Below are 23800 nucleotides of genomic sequence, written 5' to 3' on the forward strand. Positions count from 1 at the left end.
TCCAGTCATCTTTAGCTTTTGCTTTAAAGTGAGAGATGTGCAACTCTTCCTTTCACTTGAACACTTTAGTGGCCATTGTAGGGTGATTGATTAATTGGCCTAACTTCAGTATTGTTGTATCTCGGGGAACAGGGAATCCTAAGGAGAGAAGGAGAGCTGCGAGGATAGCAGGTCAGAAACAAATGTTGATCCGTTAGGTTCACAGTCTTATAAAGGTACAGGTTGTGGTCTCAAAACAATTAACAGTAGTGACATCAAAGATCGCTGATCACACATCACCATAACAAATGCAGTATTCAAACACTTTAATTATTATTAAGAGAACAAAATTAATATTTAATTAGTATTAAGTAAATATTACTACTAAAATGTGACATGGAGGCCTGACATGACAAAATGCTCTTGAGAGATGGTGCCGACAGGCTAGATGCCGGGTTGTTTCAATTTGTAAAAAGCACCAATGTCTGTGAAGTGCGATGAGACAAGTCTGCCTGTGTTAGAACAAGAAGCTTCAACCTGTTGTGAGGGATGTGCTAAAGATGTCAAGGCAGTTTAGGGCAGCGTGGGCTGAGACCACGAGGTCCCAGGATGTATGATAAAGCTGTTATCATGTGGACCATGTGAACCCCTGAGCAGGTGTGGCCCCTGGAACGGTGAGCCACACAGCCTGGAGGCTGCAGGGTCAGCTGCTGCTCACCCGTCAGATCAGTCCCAGTGGATGAGGTGGCCACACACCTGCAGAGAGCGGGCAGAGGACGCCAGCTGCGCTCCGCCCCGAGGCCTTGCTAAGAATCTCACCTGAGTTGGGAAGAGGGGGTTGGTGGCCTCAGCAGAGCAGGTTTAAGAATTACCAGCACCACGTAGCCACAACTGCCCTTCTGTTTGCCCGCCTTTCCTTGGCCTGGCATTGTGCAGCTATGACTGCGCTTATCATTTGCTTGTCTTTCCTCAGCTAATTGGTAGTCGCGTGTGTGCCTGTCTTTCCAAGATCATCAGTGCCCAAGTGTGGTCACAGGCTGATTCTGGACACCCACCTTCCATCCCACCCGCCAACCACAGCTGCATGTTTCAGCCTGAGTGAATCCAGGCCTGTGCGCACAGCAGTAAAGGGACGAAGCACTTAACCTGCCCTCCCCCCACCCTTCTGTGCCATGTGCCCCGCACACATGGCAGCGTGAGGTCTCCCAGCCCCTGGGGCAGGGTCTCAGGACACTTACAAGGTTTTCTTTTTCGTTTTATTAAAAAAAATAGAGATGAAATTGACATTAAGATTAATCATTTTGTAGTGAACATTCAGTGACATTTAGTATATCAGTGCCATGTAGTTATCATCTCTATCTAGTTTCAAAGTATTTTATTACCTCAGAAAGAAGCCCTGAACCATTAGCAGTTGCCCCTGCCGCCATTTTCTCCTCTGGCAACCACTAGCCAGCTTTCTATCCTTATATTTACCTGTTCTAGATATTTCTATAAAAGGAATCATGTAACAGGTGATGCTTTTGTCTGGCTTATTTTACTGGGCATAATGTTTTCATAGAAAAGCTATGACCCACCTAGACAGCATATTAAAAAGCAGAGCCATTACTTAGCCAACAAAGGCCCATCTAGTCAAAGCTATGGTAGTCATGTATGGATGAGGGAGTTGGGCTATAAAGAAAGCCGAGTGCCGAAGAATTGATGCTTTTGAACTGTGAAGTTGGAGAAGACTCTTGACAGTCCCTTGGACTGGAAGGAGATCAAACCAGTCAATCCTAAAGGAAATCAGTCCTGAATATTCATTGGAAGGACTGATGCTGAAGCTGAAGCTCCAATACTTTGGCCACCTGATGCGAAGAGCTGACTCGTTGGAAAAGACCCTGATGCTGGGAAAGACCGAAGGCAGGAGGAGAAGGGGACGATGGAGGATGAGATGGTTGGACGCCATCAACGACTCGATGGACATGAATTTGCGTGAACTCCGGGCGCTGGTGATGGACAGGGAGGCCTGGCATGCTGCAGTCCATGGGGTCACAGAATTGGACATGACTGAGCAATTGAACTGAACTGAAAGTTTTATCCACATTGCAGTGTGTACTGGTACTTAGAAAAGAAATATTTGGCTGCGTTGGGTCTCAGTTGCGGCACATGTGATCTTTAGCTGTTGCGGGAGGACTTAGTTGCTGTGAAACCTAGCTTCCCAGCCAGTGATCGCACCTGGGCCACCTGCATTGGGAGCACAGAGTCTTATTAGCCCCTAGGCCACCAGGGAAAGCCCGAGTTAATTTTGAATATGGTGTGAGGTAAGGGCCTAACCTCATTCTTTCGCATTTAGATCCATTTTTCCCAGCATCATTTGGAAAGACTACCCTCTTTCCCCTGAATGGTCTTGGCGCCCTGTCAAAGACCATTGGACCAAACGTGTGAGGGATTCTCTAGGCTCTGCTTTCTAGTCTGTTCATCTATGTGTCTATTTTTGTGCTATTACCAGTTTGATTACTTTGTATTAAGTTTTAAATCAGGAAGTGTGAGCCTTTCAACTTTCTTCTTTTTCAAAGTTGTTTTCATTATTTGGGGCCCTTGCAATTCCATGTGGACTTGAGGATTGACCTGTATATTTCTATAAAACAGGCCATTGAATTTTGATAGAGATTCATCAGCTTAGATACTTGATTAGTACTGTCATCTTAACAGAATTAAGTCATCAAATCCAGGGACATGGACGCTTTTCACTTTTGTACTTTTCACTGCAGAAGTCGTCCACCTCCTTGGTTACATTTATTCTCAGGTATTTGACCCTTTTGGATGCTACTGTAAGTGGTAGTGTTCCTCTAGTTTCTTTTTCAGGTTGTTCATTGCAGGGTTAGAAACACATCTGATCTTTGCATATTGATCTCACACCCTGCATCTTTGCTGAATTAGTTTATTAGCTCCAGTAGTATTTTTGTGGATCACTGGACTTTTCTATATATGATTATATCTTCTGTGAATATAGTTTCACTCCTTCTGTTCCAATTTCAAAGCCTTTTAATTATTTCTCTTGACTAATTGCTCTGGCTCAATCTCCAGTGCAGTGTTGAATATCAGTGGAGCACACGGGCGTCCTGGTCTCGGTGTTAAAGTTCACAGTCTCTCACCACTGGGGATGACATTAGCTGTGGGGTTTTTCATGAATGTCTGTTATGTGTGGAAATGCCCTTCTTTCCCTAGTTTTCTGAGTGGTTTTATCATGGGAGCAAATGACTTTCTTATATCAATTGAAAGAATTTTTTTTTTCTGCACCTATATTCTGTTACTGGAGAAGGAAACGGCAATCCACTCCAGTATTCTTGCCTGGAGAATCTCATGGACAGAGGAGCCTGGCGGGCTACACAGTCCATGGGGTCACGAGAGTTGGACACGTCACGATGACTAAACCACCGCCACCACCACATTCTGTTAACGTGGTGTATTACATTGATGGATCTTCTTACGTTGAATCACTCTGGCATTTCTGGGAAAAATCCTACTCAGTCATAGCATATAATTCTCTTAATATGTGGATAGACTTGTTCTGCTAGTATTTTGTTGAGGATTTTTGTTATAAATAATTCTGATAACAGAATTATCTTTCTTCATAAAGGATACTGCTGTATTTGCACGCCTTTGTTACCAGGGTAGTACTGCCCTCATAAGATGAGTTAGGGAGTGTTCCCTCCGTTTCTTTTTTGGGAAAGAGCTTGGGAAGGATTTGTGTTAACTTTTCTTTGAATTCTTGGGAGAATTCTGTAACAAAGCCATCTGCTTGTCTTTTTCTCTGCTAGGAAGTTTTGATTACTGATTCAATCTTCTTACGTGCAAGAGATCTCTTCAATTTCCTCTTTCTTCTTGAGTCACGTTGAGCATTCCGTGTCTTCAGGAATTGGGCTCGTCCGGGTTACCTGATTTGTTGGCCACGTTTGTTCGTGCTGTTCTGTTGTCCTCCTTACGTCTGTGGCGCAGCTAGTCATGTCCCACTTGGCTTTCATGATTTTAGTTGTTTTATCTTCTCTTTTTGTCAGTAAAAGCTACCGTTTGGTCAATTCTGTTGATTATCTTAGGATCTTTAAACGTTAAGTTTTCTGACATGTGAGTTCCACCTTTGGAACGGAGTCCCTGAGTGCAAAGATCCATGGTGTCCTCAGGCCGCAGGATATAGGGGGGGGAGTGGATCTTGGGGACAGGTTGTCATGATGCTGAGCAAGGGAACCTCTCAGCAGAGGGACGCAAGTAGCCTTCTTGGAATTCAAGTGTCCTTCATACCAGAATCTGTTCACTTCTGAAAGGGGTGTTGACCCAGCATGCTGGAGGTGTGGGGGGTGAGGGGCGCTGGGAGTGACAAACAGGTTGATTAAAGTCTAGGTAAAAGGCTGCCTTCCCAGTCCATGCATGTGAGCATCTCAGTCCCTGCCTCTGCTGTTTGCTGTGTTAAGAAGAGACCACGGTCTAATTCACGAAGCCCTGCAAGCACAGCCACTGTGTGAGGGTCCTCAGCTGTGCTTAGAAATCGGGGGAACAGGAAGAAAGACAGTAAGCGTGCAGCCCAAGGAGAAGACGGAAGGCAGTCCTGGAAAAGGTGGCAGGAAGGAAGAGCACGCGTGCGGGTGAGACAGAGCAGGACAGCTCACCTGAGAAGCCGGAGCGGCAGCTGAGAAAGCAGGGACGAGGAGGCCAAGAACAGCCCCCAACGAACGCCGCGAGGAGCAGGCCTCAGCCCCTGGGCGGCCTCGAGCGGGGCAGTCAAGACAGGTAGCCAGGCACTCAGGGCCGCTCAGGCTTCCACGTCTCCACGGGCCGTTCTAAAAACTGACAGCCTCAGGAGATGGTCCTGCCCCTGGGGCCACAGGCTGTATTTGCTGACCCTGTCCCTCCAGAGCCGGCGGCCTAAGAGCACGGAACGTCGGGCCATCCCTGCGTGGATGCGGAAGCCTGGGGAGAGGAGGGCTGGATCTGACTGAGGGTGGGCTTGACCTCAGCTTTATCATCTCCGAGAGAGAGACCTTCTGGCGAAGGGATGACGCCCAGAGCCCCTTTGATGGAGGCAGGCTCTCACACACCCTGCTCACAGGGACAGGACCTGTGCTGAGCCTTTTGCTCCATCCTTGAGCAAGAGGGAGGCTGTGGGTCCTCCCTGAGACAGGCCCCCAGCTGAGCCACCAGCCAGACTCAGTGGGTCACCTGAGCTTAGCTGCTGCTTCGTGACCGGAGGCCCAAGTCCTGTTCCTGGAGCAAGAGGGCCGAGTGTAGGGCCCTCGAGTTGGAGAGTTGGGGGGAGGTGTGGGGCTGGGCCCTGCCGTTGTGACCGTCACTATATAGACCCCCATTCAGACTGTGGCAGCCACAGGGGCAGAGCGCTCTGCAGGGGAGAAGTCTCCAGATGGGGCAGGGGTCTCAGCGAGGGCCAGCCTGTCAGGCAGAGGTTTCCATGAGGCTCGAGAGAGTGGGTGGGAAGAACTGACCTTAAATTTCCAGTCCCCTAGAGGGTCAATGCCCAGGCCACACTCTGCTCACCTCTCTTGTGAGCAGGCTGCCCCTTCCTGTGTTCTGAGAATACCTCTGCCCCTGCCTTGAGTGGACTCCTGGTTTTAGAAGGTGAACCTAGGACCCTGTGCAGCAGCCTGTGCCTGATAGAAATTCAGTTCCCAACCTGCATCTGAGCTTGTTGAGAAGGGTGGATCCTCACCCACCAGAACCCCCAGGACTCAGTCGCCTGTCCCAGGAGGGGTGAGCCAAGCCCCCACCTCGTGTCCCTGTCCCACCGACCTCCCCACCAACAGCTGACTGTCCTGACACTGGACAGAGGCAGCCTGAGTTGGAGCAGACACGTGTGTCTGGGCCTTTCTCTCGCATCAGGTCAATAGTGTATCTAGCACTGAGGGGCCACTGTGAGCCCCCGCCAACCCATGTGTGACCAGGAGCAGCTGGGGTCAAGCAAAGGCAGGAGAGGTGGCCCTGAGCGTCGTGAGCACCACGAGCTCCCAGTGCAGAGGCCCTGCGGCCCCACGTGGCTGGTGGGCGAGCAGGGTGAGAGGACACAGGGGAGGGGCAAGGTGATGGGTGGAGACCCCAGGTTCAGGCTCAGTGAGGTAGGCCACGGGAGGGCTCTGCAGGAGGGTGGGGTCTGACTGTCCTCGAGAGGAGGGTGTGGGTCTCAGGACAGGCTCTGAAGGTCGGGGTGGGGCCGCTTCTGACCAGTGCGGACCCCTCAGGGACCCGAGCCTCTGGAGGCATGGGCAGGTCTGATGGGGCCCTTGATTTGTTAGTGGGCCATGTACCCACCCTGACTGCACCTGGGATGTCCCCTGGGGCGAGAGGATGCCACTGGGTTCCTAGGCCACCTTCCTGCTGTCACTCCTGTCCCTGGCTCTACCCACGGCTCCGCCTAGCCTGCAGGTCTGAGCATCACCACCCGTGTGTGTCCTAAGAGGTCCCAGGAGTCTTGGGACCAGCATGGCTGGACCGAGGCCAAGAGAAGAGCCCACACCAGGGGTGCCGAGTCCTGTGGCCTCCCAGGCCTGATCTCTGGGTGGCGCTGAGCCCAGAGTGTGGTGGGCAGGGCTGGCAGGGCAGGGACCCACCATGTCTCCTGGCAAGGAGGCCACCTGTGGTTCTGGGGCCAGAGGGCCACCCCAAGCTAAGACACAGTGTCTCTTCAAGGCCCCTGCCCGTCCTGGGCCCCACAGGGGCACCCCTGGTGCTCCCACCCACTGGCAGAGTCCCCAGGACAGGCCCCCAGGAAGGGCCCAGGCACGGCAGGCCAGCGGTAGCTCCATGTGGCCATCGTGGGCAGACGTGCTGGCTCCAGGCTCCATGTCTGAGGCCCCGTCTGTCCCGTGGTAGACACAGGGCGCCTGTTTGCCTGCGAGCAGAACACGGCCTCTCTGTTGGCACCTGGGCCGGCCGGCCCCCAGGCGGGCGGGGGGGCTCTGCACAGACTCACGCTTGTGCCCACCTCAGTCTGGCCTCCTGGCCTAGACCAGCTTGTTCTCGCAGGGACCCTCCGCGTTGCGGCAGGCGCCATGGATGGCTAGGGGGGCAGGTGTCCACTCACCGCTGACGTCAGGCTGTGGAGGTTCTGGGCTGCAGCCCAGGAGGGTTGCCAAGCAACATACCATTAATCCAGTTCCACCTGAAGCAAGCAGGCCACAGAGTGGCTGCCCTGGGGACCCCTCACCCCAGCGCCCAGGCCGGGGCTGACCGCGCTGCTGTGACTCCCTCCCGGGTTAGGTCAGGGAACAGGAGGCTCCAGCGTGAGATGGGGAGCGTGGTCACATGTAGGGAGAGGACCTTGATCAGGGTCGGTGGGGGTAGCCCACCCAAGGAGGACAGAGGCCCTGTCCACACCCCTGGGCGTTGGTCACTGCAGCGGAGAGTGGGTGCAGGGGTGTGTGGGCTCTGAGGGGAGGCCTGGCTTCTCCCACCCAGGCACCTCCTGCGTGCAGTGGGGACCCACTCGGGAGGAGAGAAGAGAGGTGAGGTTCTCTCCCAGCCACACTGGCACATGGCACGCTGGGCTGAGGAGCAGCCCGCCAGTGCCAAGGACCCAGAGTGGGTGCTGCGGGCACGGCTGGGGGCAGAGGCCGTGCGGGCAGCACTGGGACGCCAGTGTCCGGGGCCTGCTGACCGGGAGCGTGGCCAGGGCGGGCGCCTCAGGACCCCCTGGTGAGCAGCAACATGGGGCCCAGGCAGACGAGGAGGCGTGGACCCCACCCGGGCCAGCAGCCCCTCCTCTCCAGCCCTGCTTCCCGCATGTCCTTGTGGACGGAAACCCCTCACTCAGAGCAGCCAGCCGCTGTCTTCCTGCTTTATTTCCTGCCATGAGCCCTGCCCGCCTCTACTCGGGTTCCGGGTACGGCCACTCCCGGGACGTGAAGTAGCCCCTCAGGTCCTGGCGGCTGAGCGGCGGGAAGTAGGGGCCAAGCCGCCTGCGGATCCACCACTTGCCCTCGGCCGCGTGCCTGCCCCCGGGGCGGCTGAACTTGTACCTGTAGTGCTCTCCTCGGACCCACCTGCAAGGCGAGGGCAGCGGGCAGCCTCGGCCCCTGGACAGCCCTGGGTGCAGAGCTGGGCTGTGCCAGGAGCAGCCAGAGGCCCAGCCTGTGATGGTGGGCAGGGGGGCTCGGGAGCAGAAGGGCCAAGCCTCAGGGCCCGCAGACTGAGCCCGTGGTCCTCAGTGGCTGCGTGGGGCCTCGGGACTGTTGTGTTCAGGCCTGGTTCTGGGCCGGGCTGGCCCCCAGGGCAGAGCTCTGCATTTAGGGGAGAAGCCCTGAAGGGCAGCCGAGGCTGCAGCGGGGGCCTGTCTGGCAGGGGCGTCTCACCTGGGGGGGTCCCGGCCCTCAAAGGGGTTGCGGGCCAGCAGGGACAGGGCCTGCGCGTCGTTGGCCAGGAGCTTGCCCGCCAGGTGGATGACCCACTCGTTGTGCTCGTAGGTCTGGGGGTGAGGAGAGGACGGGGCACTCGGGTGCAGACAGCCGAGAGCCCCAGCGTGTGTGCACCCCGCCCCTCCCTCCTGATGGCTGACAGCCTTCAGGCTGCTGGCCTGGGAGCCCTGACTCAGCATGCGTGGCGGTCAGCTCTCCTGGGTGGGGCTTTCCTGGGGGCCTGTACCCCGTGGTGTTGGCCCTTCCTGTTCTTGCTGCCTGCTTGCTCTCCTGGGCGCCTGCCCCCGGCCCCGTCCTGTCCTCGGGGACCTGGGTGGAGCGGGGCCAGGCCTAGCTTCGTCATTGGCAGGACCAGGGGTCTCAGACACGTGACTGAGCCTCCCGGAAGCTGTTGTCCTGGGCGGGGGTCACAGTCCTGCTGGTTTGCTCGGGTCTGAGCGAAGGCCGTGTGGATGCTGGCTGCCGTGCTGCTGGCCATGCCTGCCTTGTCTGCTCTGGGGGAAGCACTCTGAGAAGCTGTCAGGGAGGCCCGGCCCTGGGCACCCACAGAGCCTTGGGGGGGCCCTGGCAGGTTCCTGTGGGCCACGCCCCAGCATGGACTCCCTTGCCTCATCCTGTGTCTGCGGGGCCTCCCCACCAAGGGCCTTACCTGGAAAGCCGCGAACCACATAAGCCAGTCCAGGCGGTGGTGGTACGGCGAGATGAGGCAGGGGCGCCGCCTCAGGTCCCCAGGCTTGCACTTGAACTCGTAGTCCTCCCAGGTGGCGTCGGGCGCACTGGCATTGGCGCTGGCTGTGCCCTGCAGGATGACCTCCGTGCGCTCCCTGGTGATGCTGGCAGGGACGGGGAGGGGCTGAGTCAGGGCTGAGCCTCCCCACCCCAAGCCCCGGCCCGAGCAGGCCACGGTACGGCTGGGGGTGCAGGCAGGGGCTGGCCGCATATGTGCGTCTCCCCTGGGGTCTCAGTGGCCCTGAGGTACCTGCCGAAGGCCCCATATGTGTTGACGATCCGGAGGGGGTTGAAGGAGCTGTTCATGACCTGCCGGGGGCTCAGCAAGTTGAGGACCACAGGGATGCTGAGCCAGGCCACCAGAACGCCCAGTGCCAGGTTGACCATGCCCCGTGCCACGCGGCCTGCTGGGAGGGGGCACAGTGGGTGGGCTGTGGCCCCTTGGGCCCATGGAGACCAGAAGAGGTACAGCTGGTCCCTCGGGGAGTCTGGGAAGGGCTCCCACCACATGCAGCTGCCTTTCCCCTGAGCCTAGGATACCTTCCAGGCTGATGTGGAAACACGGCTACTCCTCTCAGCCCCCCTCCAGCCCCCAAGCTGTCCCAAGACCTGGGCTGGAGCATCTGAGGTCACGGTGCTGGGGACCAGGGCATACCGTCTATACCACGCAGGCGAAAGTGGCCCTGCCCAGGAGTGGAGACACTGCTCTGTCCCCCAGGCCACTGGGGTGGGCACGGGGCCGGGGGCCATAGCCTCAGGGGTTGACTGGCACCAGACACGGAGACCACCTAGGCTCCCCAGCCACACCCGCCTTCCAGTGTCACCTACCGCGTGTCCGCGGGGCCCCTGGCCCTCGGGCCTCCTCCTCCTGAATCTTCAGGACTTGGTCCTTGAGGCGGCCAGGCCCCGAGGGAAAGAGGCCGCCCAGGGTGGCGTCATCGAAGCAGGCGAGGCTGGGCACGATGGTCAGCCAGTTCAGGAAGCTCAGGTTCCCGCTGATGATGAGGACCACCTGCGGGGAGACAGGCTCCAGCCGCTGCACCTCACGAGCTGTGGTGACGGATGGGCCGGGGTCGCGCTCTTCCCGAAGCCTGTGCTGATCCCAGGGGCCCGGCCCCCCACCCCACCCAGGCCGCTTGCCCTGCCTCCCTCAGACTGGCCCAGGGATGCCCATGTCCCAAACGACCTCAGAGGTGGGCTCTGCCCTGCGCCTCTGGTGAGAACCCTCCTGCCAATCCTGAGTCTGGCCTTTCCCCCGTGCGGAGGCTGCTGGGGTTCTCAGCTTCACAGCCCGGAAAGGACGAGTCTGTGTGGCAGCTGTCACTGTGACCGGTGAGCAGCAGGCCCAGCGCGGCCCCCTCACCAGCCAGCCCCAGGGCCCCGCAGTGCGCCCCTCACCGGGGCGGGGTCTGGAGGGGCTCCTGTTGCTCCCCGGGCCAGGACTGGGGAGTGCGCTGGCGCGTGCGCCTGTGCCAGCCCTGCTTCCACCACCGAGTGACCGGCATGAGGCCGGCCCTGGGCCCAGCCTCCCCTGGGACAGGGGGTCTGTGAGCTCGGCCTGTACCTGGATGCAACTTAGCCGGACCCTGTCTTCGTGACCCTCCCAGTGCTCTCTGCCGGGTGGCTGCCCGAGAGTCAGGGCACTGCCCCTCTTGAGAAGCCTCCATGGGCCCAGCTGGACCCTGTGAGCCTGGATGATCAGGGTCCAGGAAGCCCACAGGTGCTCAGTCCCCTGGGCTTGGCACTGACCAGACAATGTGTCAGAACTAAGGCCCCCCACGTGCGGGGCAGAAGGGGCTTCCGCTCCCTGGTCTGTCCACCAGTGTCGCCGCCGGTGTCCCGGGGCTGCCTCCCAGCCAGCAGCTCCACAGGGTCCCTTCTGGTGACCGCATGTCTGTCAGCTGTTCTAGAGACTGAAAGCGGCACTACTTGGTGCAGACCTGGCTGTCGAGGGTGTGGCCGGGAGGGGGGAGGAGAGGCTGCAGGGTCACGCCTGCCCGTGTGCCCAGCAGGCACCTCTGAGCACAGGGCCCCAGGCCAACTGTGCACAGAGCTTCTGGGTCCCGACAGGAGCGACAGACACAGGGGAGGAGGCTCCAGGTGACTCAGCAGGGGGCTGGCTAGAGGCCAGGGAGGGTGAGGGTTGTACCCGGACACCCCAGCGCCTCGCCGAGTGCAGGTCCTGGTGGAGCCTGTCCTGTCAGCACGCAGACTGCCAGCTGCAGCCTTTTCATTTTCATTATATGGTTTTCAAAGAGGTGACATTTTCCACTTTCAGGAAGTCCAAGTTACATTTTTAAAAAACTTTACAATTTTGCCTTTTGCATCCCATCTAAGAAATCTTTTCTTCATTCAGAGATACAAAGATCTAAAAGCTTTCCAGGCCTGGCTATTATGTTTAGGTCTCAGATCTATTTCAAATTAGCTTTTTGGGGAAGGTGTGAGATAAGGGTCACACTGGCTCTTCTTTGGCCCAGGCTCTGCCCCTGGGGGTGGTGGGGCTCAGACCCGCGAGGAAGCAGGGGCTCTGGGATGACAGGGGTCTCAGGTGTGGGCGGTCCACGCAGGGGTGTCTACAGGGAGACACTGTCCCAAACACCATCTCAGAAAAGGGGAAACGACACCAGGAGCTGCAGGTCAGCAAAGTAGAAGGAAATGGGGATCAGGAGCACCAGCAAGGAAACAGACCCTCAGTGGCAAGAGACTCTCCGTGACAGCAGACCCGCGGTGACCACGGCGCAGTCGCCATGGTGATGGCAGGAGTAAGGGGGACTTCATCAAGGTCAGCTGTCCAACCAGATGGTCCCATTTCTGCAGAGCAGTCAGACCCGGACCAGCCGACAGCACCCAAGTAGCAGAGTGGCCGAGTGCCCACCCAGGTTGCTTGCGTGCGTATCTGCTGCCCGTGGGCTCCTCTGCCTCATGGGTCAGGGCTGAGTGGGGTGTTGAGGGGGGAGGTAAGACCACAGGCCCAGGCCGGACCTGTGCGGCCAGGTGAGGCTCAGCTGATACCCACTCCTTGATTTGTCGTTAAAGCTGCGTCTCCATCTTGGTGACCAGGGAGAACATGTGGTCTCAGACGCCAGCCTGACCCAGGTCTAGTGGGGAGGTGGGTGTCTGCCAGTCAGTTTCATGGACCATGAGGGGGTTTCGCAGAGCGTGATGTGAGATGCGGAGCCACAGCTCTCCCTGGATTACTTTGGGGTTTTTCGGCTGCGCTGCACAGAGGGGGAGTCCTAGTCCCCCAACCAGCGATCGAACCCGGGCCCCTGCGGTGGAAGAGCAGAGTCCGAACCGCTGGCCCACCAGGGAGAGCTCTCCCTGCATTACTCTGGAAAGCTAGTTTTCCTGCGTCTGAGCCTAAAAGTAGTTTCTCTGTTTCACTGTCTAGGATGTTAACTAACCCTGGTGCCCAAAGTGGCCCCACCTGCACCTGCCCTGGTCTGGTGGTCTCTCCCACAGCCACGCCCAGCCCCTTGAGGTCCCTGGGCCTCTGGTCTTGAGCTGGCAGGGCCGCTCAGGGCTGACGGGGCTTTGCCCTGGGGTTTGCTGAGACCACAGGATCCTGAGGGTCTGGGCTGGAGTTGCCGGCAGGCCCCCCACCACCACTGTGGCGGCAGGGATCGTGTGGCCCGGGCCCAGCTCCCCCTGGGCAGACCTCGTCTCCAGACCAGCAAGTCCTTAGATGCTCCTCGGGTCCCTCCTCTGTGTCAGCACGGGCTTAGTGGAGCTGTCCCTTAGCCCCTCCTGACAGCCCCGCCAGTGCATTGTGCTTGCGGGTGGGCTGGCAGCCGGGTGGGGTCCGATCTCTCCATGGCTCAGCTGTGCAGTAAGGCCACTGGCATTGGAGATGGAGGGTGAGGACAGGCCGGTCCCTGGGGCCCTGCCATCCGGGTGCAGCTGTGGGGCCACGTGGGTGGCGAGCCCTCTGCTTACTGCCCAGTTCTCGGCTGAGACGGCTGCCAGAGCTGGGGAGAAGCCCCTGGTGCACCGCAGCCTCCATCGCGAAGACACCTCTGGGTCTGGCCCTGGGGGCCCTGCCTGTGTCCCACAGCCCTTGAGAAGGTTCGGGGAACAACCGGCCCCATCCACTGTCACACTGCCCTCGAGCCTGGTGCGCGCTCGGGACCTGCGGGCAGTGGACAGGCGGCGTGTGCTCAGAGCTCTGGGAGAAGCCACCAGTCCCACCACTCCTGCCACACTCAAACTGCCCCTGTCACGCTGCGGAGCAGGGGAGCTGGGGCTTCCTGGAGCCGCCTGCCCACGTTCACCTCAGGTGGCCCAAGGGCGGACCTCCCGGGCGTGGCTGGTGCAGCCCGCACCCTCACTGAGCCATAGCCTTGCCTTCCAGCCACTTGGGCTCCTGAGACCCCAGAGGCGTCCAGAGAAACCCAGGCAGGACGCTGCTAGCCTGAAGGACCCCGAGCAGGGAGCAGCGTCTGTTCCTCTGCACCCTCGCATGTACACACACCACGCTGAAGCCCAGACCGGCGAGCAGCAGAAGGGACGATGCTCCGTGAGGACTGTGACCTGGGAGACTGCGTGGGGCCGTCTGCGATGTGGCGCAGGCGGCCCTCTGAGGGAGGTGAGGCAGCAGAGCCGACAGCGCCCAGGCCGACTCCCAGGCCAGAGCGAGCGACGCTCTCGGGCCTTAAGAGGCCTGGGATGAGGGTGCCTGACGGTTCACTGGAGCGAGGCCTCAGCCCACACGTGTTCTGGCCATTTCCCATTTCCGAGGATGAGTCAAAAGTAAAACAGTGTAAGCCTTTAGCCTGAAAAATGTTAAAAAATTAGAAGAAAAGGAAAGAAAAATGAGGAAGGCAGCCCAGGGAGCCAGGACATCTGCCGACTGAGCTCGGAGCCCCTCAGTGGTCCCCACTCAGCTCCACGAACGAGAGGGAGGTGGGCGGCAGCAGGAACGTGGAGAAGGGTGATCAGGACGCAGGGTCTCTCCTGAGAGCCGAGCTGAGCACGAGGCCTGGCGGTGTCAGGACCCGCCACCCCTACCACGGACGAGGGTCGAGAGTGAGGCCCAGGGACAGCGGCATCGCCCCTGCTCCCCGCACACTTCCTCTGCCCTGCTGAGCCAAGTTTCCTAAGACCCCACCACCGCGGCCTCCACCCCAAGAAGCAGGGCTGCCCCTCGGGGCTGTCTGCCTTATGCTCAGAGGCCGCACAAGTGACTGCATTTGGAAAAACGAAGCGTCTGAGATGCCGGGAGCTGGAGGGGCTGGCTTGCCATGTGGGCACAGGCCAGGGGGCTCAGGAACCGAGAGCTGCGGTCCCACCTCGGTTCCCTTGGCCACAGAGCTCGGAGGATGGGGCCTCCTCTGTGAGGCCGGGGAAAGGGCTTGACCCACCCAGGGTGTGTCCTCACTGACCTTACTCGGGTCTGGGAGACCCCTGAGTCCTAGGAACTCATGTGGAGAGACACTGTGTCCAGGAGGCTCAGAAAGCGATTTGTAAGGGAATCAGCGGCTGTCAGGAGAATCCGCAACACTGGCATCCAGCACCGACCGAAAGGTTACAGACTGGAAGTGTTGAGTAGCCTGAAGGCACAGGCAGAGAAAAACCTGCCCAGGGCAGAGTCAGGAGCCAAAAACGGGCTGAAGCTGGTGGCTAAGAATGTGAAAACAGCTACTGTCAAAAATTAAGGGGCTTAAGATAGTCCTAAGTAAGAGAAATATGAAAATGCCAAAGAACTGGGCGGTAACTTGAGAGTAACAAGTAACATATGAAACAATTCACTGGATAGGCTTTTGACAAAACTGACTCTGTAAAAGGAGGAGTCGGTGACTGAGCCAGGACCACAGGAGCTCTGTGCAGTGAGGCACTGGGAGGAGCGGACCCGAGCAGGGCCTGGGGGACGCCGCCAACCAGCCTGGCAAACAGTGACCTAAACCCCGGGAGGGGAGGGGTGCAGAGGAACACGAAGGGACGTCTCAGTGATAAGGACTACACACAGATCACTGAAGCCTAGGAAATCTCAAAACAGGATAAACTCGAAGAAAGCCACACCCAAGGCACACAATCAACACGCTGAAAAACTGAGGCTGCCAGAGGGGAGGAGTCATGGCCAGAGGGGTGGGGCTCAGGGCCCCCGACTCCCCAGCAGAGACCCCAGAGGGCTGAAGGGAAGTCACTTGCCAGCAGCCTCTGCTAAGAAATGTTAGAAAACTACGGGACACAAAGGGAAAGCGGGCGGGCAGGACACGCATGCCGGCAGGCAGGGGTGCACACGGCAGCCTGCGGGCTGCTTAAGTGAGGCAGTCTCGTAGCACGGTCGCAGCTGCTGGAGCTTTAACAGTGAGGAGAACTTGTGGTTGTGACGGGAAGACCCCACGTGCCCAGCAGGGTTCCCTGGGGGCCTTTCTTCCCCTCGTTTCTGTTCCAAGCCAGTTACTTTCCATTTGGAACGAGAGCCATTGGAGGGGCCCTGGGCGCCTCTGGACCTGAGAGCCACGGCCCAGCATGGGCGCGAGGCTTCAGCTGGCATGGCTCCAGCAGCAATGACGCTGCACACGCCCCCCCAGCTTTCGTCTGGGACCCCATCGTCTCACTGGTTGTAACCCAATCCCTCCTGGAGAGACAGATACCAGGCCACCCCTGGGGGACGACAGTCTCTCCCACCTGCTCATGGCAAACATGGCTGGTCTGACTGCGGCCGTTGGGGACCAAGGAAGCACCCTAGGGAGGGGTCGGGCAGCTCAGCACAGGTGGGGCTGGGACCCCTGGAGTCAGCTCAGGCCGTGTTTTCTGAGGGGGTACTTCTCCATCTTTGAAACCCTGCCCCGCCAGTGTGAGCCCTGGAGAGAGGCCATCGCCGTGCAGCCCTGGAGCTCCTAGCCAGAGCTGTGGGGGCCACAGGCCTGGGGCCACGCAGCCTTCCGGGGCCTGGGTCAGTGCGTCCACTCGGCGCCTTGGCCTTGCTGGCTGGGGCTTTGAGTTCTGTGTCCTGAGGAGGCTTTGCTGGTCGGCCTCAGCCTTCTGCCCAGTGACCTCGGTGTCCCGGCTGCAGACTCAGCTGCAGGAGTGGTGTGGGGCCAGCGCCAGGGCGGTCCTTTCTCCTGACAGCTGTAGGAGGGCCAGGGCCACAAGCTGCCCCCACGACGGCCGGAGTCTGGCTAGCCTGCCCTGGGCGCGGTCCTCCAGCCACTGGCTCAGGCTCCCCAGCTCTGGAGCCCAGGAGATGAGGACGCTCCCTCCTTGGCACAGCCACCTGAGTGTCCATGACCATCTGGATGTGGCAGGAGGGGCTCTTGTTGGGGGGCGAGGCAAGGCCCTGGGTGCTGGTCCACAGGCCACAACCAAGAACGCCCTGGCTGGCAAGTTCCTGAGGCCCCGAAGTTCCAGCTGCGTGAGGACTCGGCAGCCTAAGTCCATGTGTGGCCCTGACGACCTCTGAGCAATGCCTAGCTTTCCCACCCCAGTCCTGCCTCAGTGGGTCTCCTGGGCCCAGAGACACCCCTCCCTGTCACTCCACTCTGTGCCCAGCTGGGGGGCCTGACCCAGAGGATGAGGTTCACCAGAGCGTTTGGGGATGGAGGCCTATTTCTAACACGGCAGGGGGAGCCCCAAGGACTCAGGAGGCTGTTGCGGCACCCCTGTCCAGCACACGCTGGCCATGACCCTGTGCCAGGTGCCAGTGGGAAGATGAGCTGTGAGGTGTGACCTTGGGCCCAGGAGATGCCCCTCAAGGAGGGGGAGGGTGCTTGTAGGTGACATTCTGTGGCCAGAAGCCCCGGGCAGCTACACTGTTACCCCAGCTGTGGAGAGGTCACTCAGGCTGGTGGGGGCCGCTCTCTGTGCCCAAAGCTGTAGTGATGTCCCCTGGGCTGTGGCTGATGTCATGGAGTTAAGAAAAAGCTGGACGTGGTGGGAGGTCGGGACGGGAGTCTGGGATGTGAGGTGTGTCTTTGTGTGGACCAGGAGCCATGGGCCTGGTGAGGGCCTGGTTCATGTCGGGACAGGAGGTCCCCCTGGGCCCACAGCAAAAGCTGACCACTGGCCCTGCAGGGTCTCTCCTTGGCAGAGCGTGGGGGTCCGAGGTGGGGGTGGTGCGCCTCCCCAAGTAGACAACAGGCCGTCTCTGGAGAACTCGCAGAACCTTCCGGAACAGCTGTGCAAACTGAGCGTGGGAGGAGGTGCGAGTGCTCACATCCTCAGCCCTTTCCCGGGGAACAAACGGAAACAAACAGAGCCAGGGACCCTCGGGGTCGCGGGCGTGGAGATGAGAGCAACGTGCAAACCCACAGCACCCGGTGGCACGCCTGCAGAGGGCCGTGTGCCTGGGAGGCAGCCTTGCAGAGCCGGGCGCCATTCATCCTCTCTGCTCGGAAAGCTGAGGCCTGGCCCCAGGAGGGCAACAGAGCAGGCCTCAGGGCAGAGCCGCAGCCTGGGCCTGTCCCGGGCACCGTGTGGGTGGGGGAAGATGACACTGGGACGTGCCTGGACAAGGCTCCCAGGGCCTTGGGGGACAGAAGGCGAGTGCATGGCTGGCCTTTGCGAGTGACGCCCAGGGCCACAGTCGGCGTGATCTTTCAAGGCCCAGCTCTGGCTCTTCTCTGCCCAGTGTCCCTGTGCCACCACCGTCTACCACTGTCCACCTGGGCAGCAGACCCAGAGCTGGGTGCAGAGCCAGCCGCGTGGCCTGGGAGCCACCTTCCCCTGAGCCCCCCAAGTCTGCACAGCCCCCACGGTGGAGGTGACAGCACCCTGGCCCAGGACACACTCAGCCAGGCCAGTCCAGTCAGAGGGTCCTCATCCTAAAATGCCACGAGACATCACATGCACTGGGAACCAACAAAGGCATTTTGAGGCTGCTGGGTCAAACGTCAACATAAATACCTTCCCAAATCCTATTTTCAAGTAGCTAAACCCTTCTACCTGCACCAGTAACCCAAGCTTCCTTCAATTATTTTTTTTTTGACATGGCCATTTGCTTTTCCTTACCACTTGCCAGAGCTGGGCTCAGATTTCTGGAGAGAAACTAGTCAGTGAAGCCGGAGGGATGCCAGGAGGGCCCCTGCCACGTCTACAGCCCTGTGAGGGTTCCAGTGGTCCCAGGCTGGTGAAAGCAGCTGAAGCAGCAATTCATTAGCGCCCCCACAGCCTCAAGAGCAACTCACGGTCACCCTGGCGAGCATGCATGCTGAGCAGACCAGGCTCCCGCAGAGGCTGTGCCCCAGGCGGGCCCTGCGGGTTGCCTCGGGAGCCGGACCCGTGTTCTCGATCGGTAGGGCAAAGGGGAGCCAGCAGTTGGGCATCCTGTGCCAGGGCAGGACTGTCCAGCGTGAGGCTGTGTCCGTGCTGCCGGACCTCAAGGGTGCTTGAGCCTCTGCCTGAGCTGAAGTGTGTGCACGGCAGGGACGTGGAGGAGCACCCCTGGGCTCCTGGGGGTGTCCCTCCTCAGAGGCTGCTGGGAGTAAGGGTCACCGGCCAGCCAGGGTTTTGCCCTAGAGCCGAGTCCGGAATAAGCTGTGGTGCATCCAGACAGCGAAATATCAGTCAGCAGCAGGAGATGAGCTCTCTCCCCACAGAAGGACACAAGCAACCTCAGCTGTACATCACTAAGTAGAGACGCCAGTCTGCAAGGGCCAGTCTGTACTCTTAGCTTAGTTTTTCTGTAAATCTAAAATTGTTCTTAAAAAGTCGGTTGATTAAAAGCAAAGTAGAGCTTAAAATACTGGCAGCAAAAGCAGGTGGGTAGGGGAGACCATGATGGCACATTGAAGCCACAGGACCATCATGGAGGCAAGGACAGGGATTTAGCATGTGCCTGCCTAAAGAAACAGTATACTTGGTAATTAGGAGAGGGAAAGTAACGGAATGAGAAAAAACTCAGAGGAGAGCTAAACAAGGGAAAAGAGAAAACAAAGCTGTGGAAATAAATGCACCTGCTGAAGTCCAGGAACTTTTCACTGGAAGAGCACAAGGCTGGTTGGAAAAGAATCTGCTCTGGGCACCATGAGTGACAACTCCCAAGGAAAGGACACAAACCCAGCCTGCAAAATAGGAGACTACCACAACCTGTTCCTTGACCAGGACGTCTGAAAGCAGATGAAATGGACAAATTCCAAGGAAAATGTTTGCCATTAAAAAGCCTACAGAAAACAGAGACCCTTCATGTTTGGCAGCCAAAAAGGTTGTCAGTGGCCACACAGATCCCGCTCCGCCCACCAGCCCCGGCCCGGGCCGAGTGGGGATGTTGGAGCAACAGTTCCATCTTGTCTGCGAGGGTGAGAGCGAGACCCAGAGCAGAGCCAGACACGGCCAGTGTGGACGGAAAAGCACCGACGAACCTCACTGACACTGCGAAAGACCCAGACAAAACGGTACCAAGTGTACCCAGCAACGTGCTGGCATATACACAGCACGACTGAGTTTGATTCATTCTAGGAAGGCAACTGACTGTGGCTGCATTTTTGCTAAACCTCACCCACTCATGACTAAAAATACCCAAAACAAAAAACACAAAACTTCTAGTAAACAAGAAACAACCAACCAAGCCACAGGCTCCCGCCTGGTGTGGGTCCCCTCCCGCCCTGATGCCACGGAGCCCACGTCTGGGGCAGCTCGGCACACGGGCCCCACGCCGAGGAGCAGGAAGATGGGGGCATGGTCCGCGGGGCAACGGGGGCCCTGCGGGTCCACCCTCACAGGCGCGGCAGATGGGATGTGGGAGCTCAGGTTCTCCGTGGGCGCGGCTGCTCACCTGGAACAGGACCTGCAGGGCCCCGTGGACGATGCACATCCGCCGTCCGAGGAAGATGAAGAAGGGCACCACCAGCTCCAGGAAGTGGTTGCTGAGGGTCTCGAAGCGGTGGAACCACCACGGGGAGCGGTGCAGGAAGTAGGCCACAGGGTTGGGCACCGGTTGTGTCTGGGCAAGGGAGGCCCTGAGCTGTGCCTGGAGGCCCCTGGGGGACCCTCCCTCCACACCCTACCCCGTGTGCCCCCTGGCAGCCTGGCCGGAGAGGCACCCCGCCAGCAGCACACATGGCCAAGTTGGCACTCCCAGACTTCCCGTACTTCTGACGCCGACCCCTCAGGGACCCCCGAGGGCCCTGGTGACCAGGTGCTCAGAGGCAGGGGGGGCCCCTGTGGTCACAGCGCTGAGCCGCTCAGGCGCTGGCGAGCCCCCCACGAAGGGACGGGGTGCAGGGAGGAGGTGGGGTGGTGGGAGCTCTCACGTGGAGTTCCTCTCGGAGGACATGCAGGCTCGGGGCACGGGGTCCCGGCCCCATGTGTGTGTTCCTAGGAACAGCCTCCACATGTGTGCGGGGTGGGCGGGCGCGGCAGGTCCCCAAGGCCCATGTGTTGACTCAGCCATGGCGCCGGCGCCCAGGGCCCAGCTGACGGGCCCTGTCCTCCCTGCACATGCAGCCGTCCACAGAGGGGCCAGCTGTGCCGACACCGTGTGGGGCTGGGGCAGCCACTGTGGACATCCAGCTATCCATGAAGGGCACAGTCCCGGGCGGGACACCAGGCTTCTGCGGCCCCAGACCCGGTGGACCCACAGCCCCACTGACTCGGAGTGTGCCTCCCTGTGTCTGTGCAGAGGGGGTCTGACAAGGGCACCGGGGTCTGCTGTGCACTCCCCCTTCGAGGCCCTGTGTCCTTTGCACAGGCACGGCCCACATGTGCACGCACACAGACAGCACGGCTGCTGTCCGCCATCAGAGGAAGTGAGTGAGTGACAGTCACTCAGTTGTGTCCAACTCTCTGCAACTACATGGGCTATAGAGTCCACGGAATTCTCCAGGCCAGAACACTGGAGTAGGTAGCCTTTCCCTTCTTCAGGGGACCTTCCCAACCCAGGGATTGAACCCAGGACTCCCACACTGCAGAAGGAAGGGCTGGGCCAAAGATAAACAGCGCTCGCGGTGGTGACTCCCCCTGGACGTGGCTTAGAGCCAGCGAAAGGAAGCATTCTCCCACAGCTGCCAACCGTGCGGCCTGTGCATCCCGGCCCTGGGTGTGGCTGCGGCCTGAGCCTCTCCCTCCCGGCCGCGGGCGTGATTCCTCGCAGATTAGCTGTGGGCGCTGAGGCGCCCGGTGTGCGCTGGGCACAGGGAGACGCCGGTCGGAGTGCGCCGGCCCGGGTGCCCTGGAGGGTATGGTGTCCCGCTGGACACAGGGAGGTCGGGGCTCCAAGTGCGACGCCCCGGGGAAGGGCCACCAACCCCCCGGGAGAGTGTCTTCCTGCTAACTTCTCAGCTGGACACGACTTCCAGCTTACAGAGAAGTAGCTGTTTCGTTGCTCGGTCATGTCCAACTCTGTGACCCCATGGGCTGCGGCCCGCCAGGCTCCTCTGTCCATGGGGTTTCCCAGGCAAGGATACTGGAGTGGATGGCCATTCTCCCCTCCAGGGGCTCTTCCCGACCCAGGGATTAAACCTGCATCTCCTGCATCGGATTCTTTACCGCTGAGCCACCAGGGAAGCCCACAGAGAAGTCACAAGGACAGTAAAGGAACTCGGATGCCCAGCTTCCCAGGTGTCCCCCTTCTTCCAGCCCCTTCCTCCTCGGGTCGTTTTCTGTGCCTCCGAACACTGAGCTGTGACGACCTCGTGTGGGTCTCGTAGGAGCCCAGTGGCCATGACGCTCTTCTGCTTGCTGCCGATGACGTCCTGGTCATGAGAGCAGCCGGGGCCTGAGACCCCCAGCTCCTGCCCCTCTAGGCCCCTTCTGGGCGCCAGGACCCCGACTCTGGGACCCCCAGCTCCTGCCCCTCTAGGCCCTTTCTGGGTGCTGGGACCCCGACTCTGGGACCCCCAGCTCCTGCCTCTAGCCCCCACTCTGGGCGCTGGGACCTCCCACCCCCTCGGAGGGAGCAGGCCGAAGCCGCCCTGGGGAAGGAAGACATCCCGCCTGACAGGTGGTGCCCAGACCGGGTGAGAAAGACAGGGCTGGTTTGAGGAGCTCAGGCAAAGGGGGCTGAGCCGACACCACTGAGGAGAAGGTTGTTCTGAGGCCAGATGCCCTCAGGTGAATCACAGAAAGGCCCCAGCGTGAGCCTGAGTGTGGTCAGCGGCAGCAGCAGCAGGGAGTTGGAGGGCCCGTCCTGAGGGGATGGTGGGCTCAGCCTGCGCCCACGCCCCCACCCACCCCTGGCCACCCTGCTCACCTCGTAGTGGAAGTCCATGCAGGTGAGGTCCCGCCAGCACCGGTCCCCTCGGATCTTGATCAGGCCCTGAAAGGATGGAGAGGACCATGAGCCACCCCTGGACAGACATGCAGGGGGGACGCAGAAGGGAAACTGCAAACCGTGTTCCTGGAGGAAACACTCAGCGTCTCAGGAGTAACAGCAAATGCAGGAAGAAGAAACACTCTCCTTTTTTACAACGTCACTTCCTCCTGTGTTTCATTAAAACCCAGCTTTTAGACTCTGAGCATCATCACAGTAATGCAACTGTGCGGTTTTAGAAAAGGCAAATTCATAAAGCACGAGAACACAGCCTGACTTAGAAATGCCAAGGAGGATGGGGGAGGGACGATGTCCCACTGGGCCTTGGAGAGAGTATCCACCTGCCGCTGACGCGACGGGAAACACAGCATGCGGGAGACCTCGGGCTCAGGGACTCCTGTGCTGCCCAGTCCACCGGGCAACCGGCTGCAGAGAGGGGCTCCTGTGGGTGAGCTTCCCAGCAGCCCCGCCAGTTCCCCGCCAGGCAGTGGCCAGCATGCTGCTCTGCAGCGGCCACGAGGGCAGTCAGCTCCCGTGCCTGCCACACATCCCGTTCACCGGCCCTTGGGAGTCACAGCTCCACCTGACCCCCACGCGGTCAGAAGCCATCTGTCCCCTGGCAGGAGTGAGGCTGTTGCTTGACACGGAGGTTCAGCCCTGTTGTCTGTCTCAATGGACGGCTGCCCTGGAAGGTGAGAACTGCGTCACGAAGACAGCAGCCTGTATGGGAAGGACTCTGGGACAGTCGAGGGCTCTGAGCCAGGAGTGGACAGTGTGAGTCACCCGACCTGTGGTGGCCAGCAAGGCGGGATGCCTGCCCAGGAGATGAGACGTGCCCCACTCCAGCCTGGCCGGGAACATGGAGCCCGCAGGATGGGCCGAGGGCACAGCGAGCTCCTGGCCTGGGCCCCTGTGGGAGGCAGGGATGCCATGGCACCAGGAACAGACATGAGAAACAGTGAAGCCCTGCAGCAGCCTCACCGGCGGCTTCCACGGTGAGGCCAAGTGGCTGCGTTCTGGCCAAGCTCACAGGCCAGGTGTGAGTGCTGTGCGGCCCAGCAGTGAGTTCATATGTGTGTCCCGTGGAGGCTGCAATACCCAACTGTCCTGGGCGCCATCCTCACTGGTGGCTGTCCAGCAACCCCCCCAGGGGCCTGGGAGCCTCGCAGTCAGGTGGAGCCACACCTGAGGACCTGCTGGCCGTGTCTGCAGACTCTCGAGACAGGTCACTCTAGGGGGCGGGGTCGAGGCTCTGGAAACGGGGTTTGCTGAGATCACGGACGCACTGAGGAGACAGCTCCCAGCATGGACACCCCAGACTCGGCTGCATCTGCATAGAAGCAGCGCTGCAGACCCAGCATCCTGTTGGCCAAACGCCCCGCTGGCTCCTGAGGACAACGTGCCAGTTCACACAACGCTCCCCGTGAGCACGGCTCCGCTCCCTACATCCCCCGGAACCCGAGAGTGGCACTCTTTGGAGATTCACGCCAGGCAGAGAAGAAAAAAA

At 59.6% G+C, this 23800-nt stretch overlaps 1 protein-coding gene across 2 annotated transcripts in view; it reads right to left on the bottom strand.

The window, feature by feature from the left end:
* Positions 7767-23800, bottom strand: part of LMF1 (lipase maturation factor 1) — a 51451-nt gene continuing 35417 nt past the window's right edge. The window contains exons 5-11 of one of the 2 annotated variants that reach the window (XM_018040567.1): positions 22234-22299; positions 19819-19986; positions 9933-10116; positions 9355-9511; positions 9025-9208; positions 8313-8425; positions 7767-8003 (exon numbers count right to left, since the gene is read on the bottom strand). In XM_018040567.1, the coding sequence (XP_017896056.1) occupies positions 7829-8003; positions 8313-8425; positions 9025-9208; positions 9355-9511; positions 9933-10116; positions 19819-19986; positions 22234-22299 (1047 nt within the window). In that variant the 3' untranslated portion in view covers positions 7767-7828. The remainder of the gene's footprint in view (positions 8004-8312; positions 8426-9024; positions 9209-9354; positions 9512-9932; positions 10117-19818; positions 19987-22233; positions 22300-23800) is intronic. The other variant, XM_018040568.1, reaches the window with a different exon arrangement.

The sequence above is a fragment of the Capra hircus genome, chromosome 25 (genome assembly GCF_001704415.2).
Source record: "Capra hircus breed San Clemente chromosome 25, ASM170441v1, whole genome shotgun sequence".
Lineage (NCBI taxonomy): Eukaryota > Metazoa > Chordata > Mammalia > Artiodactyla > Bovidae > Capra > Capra hircus.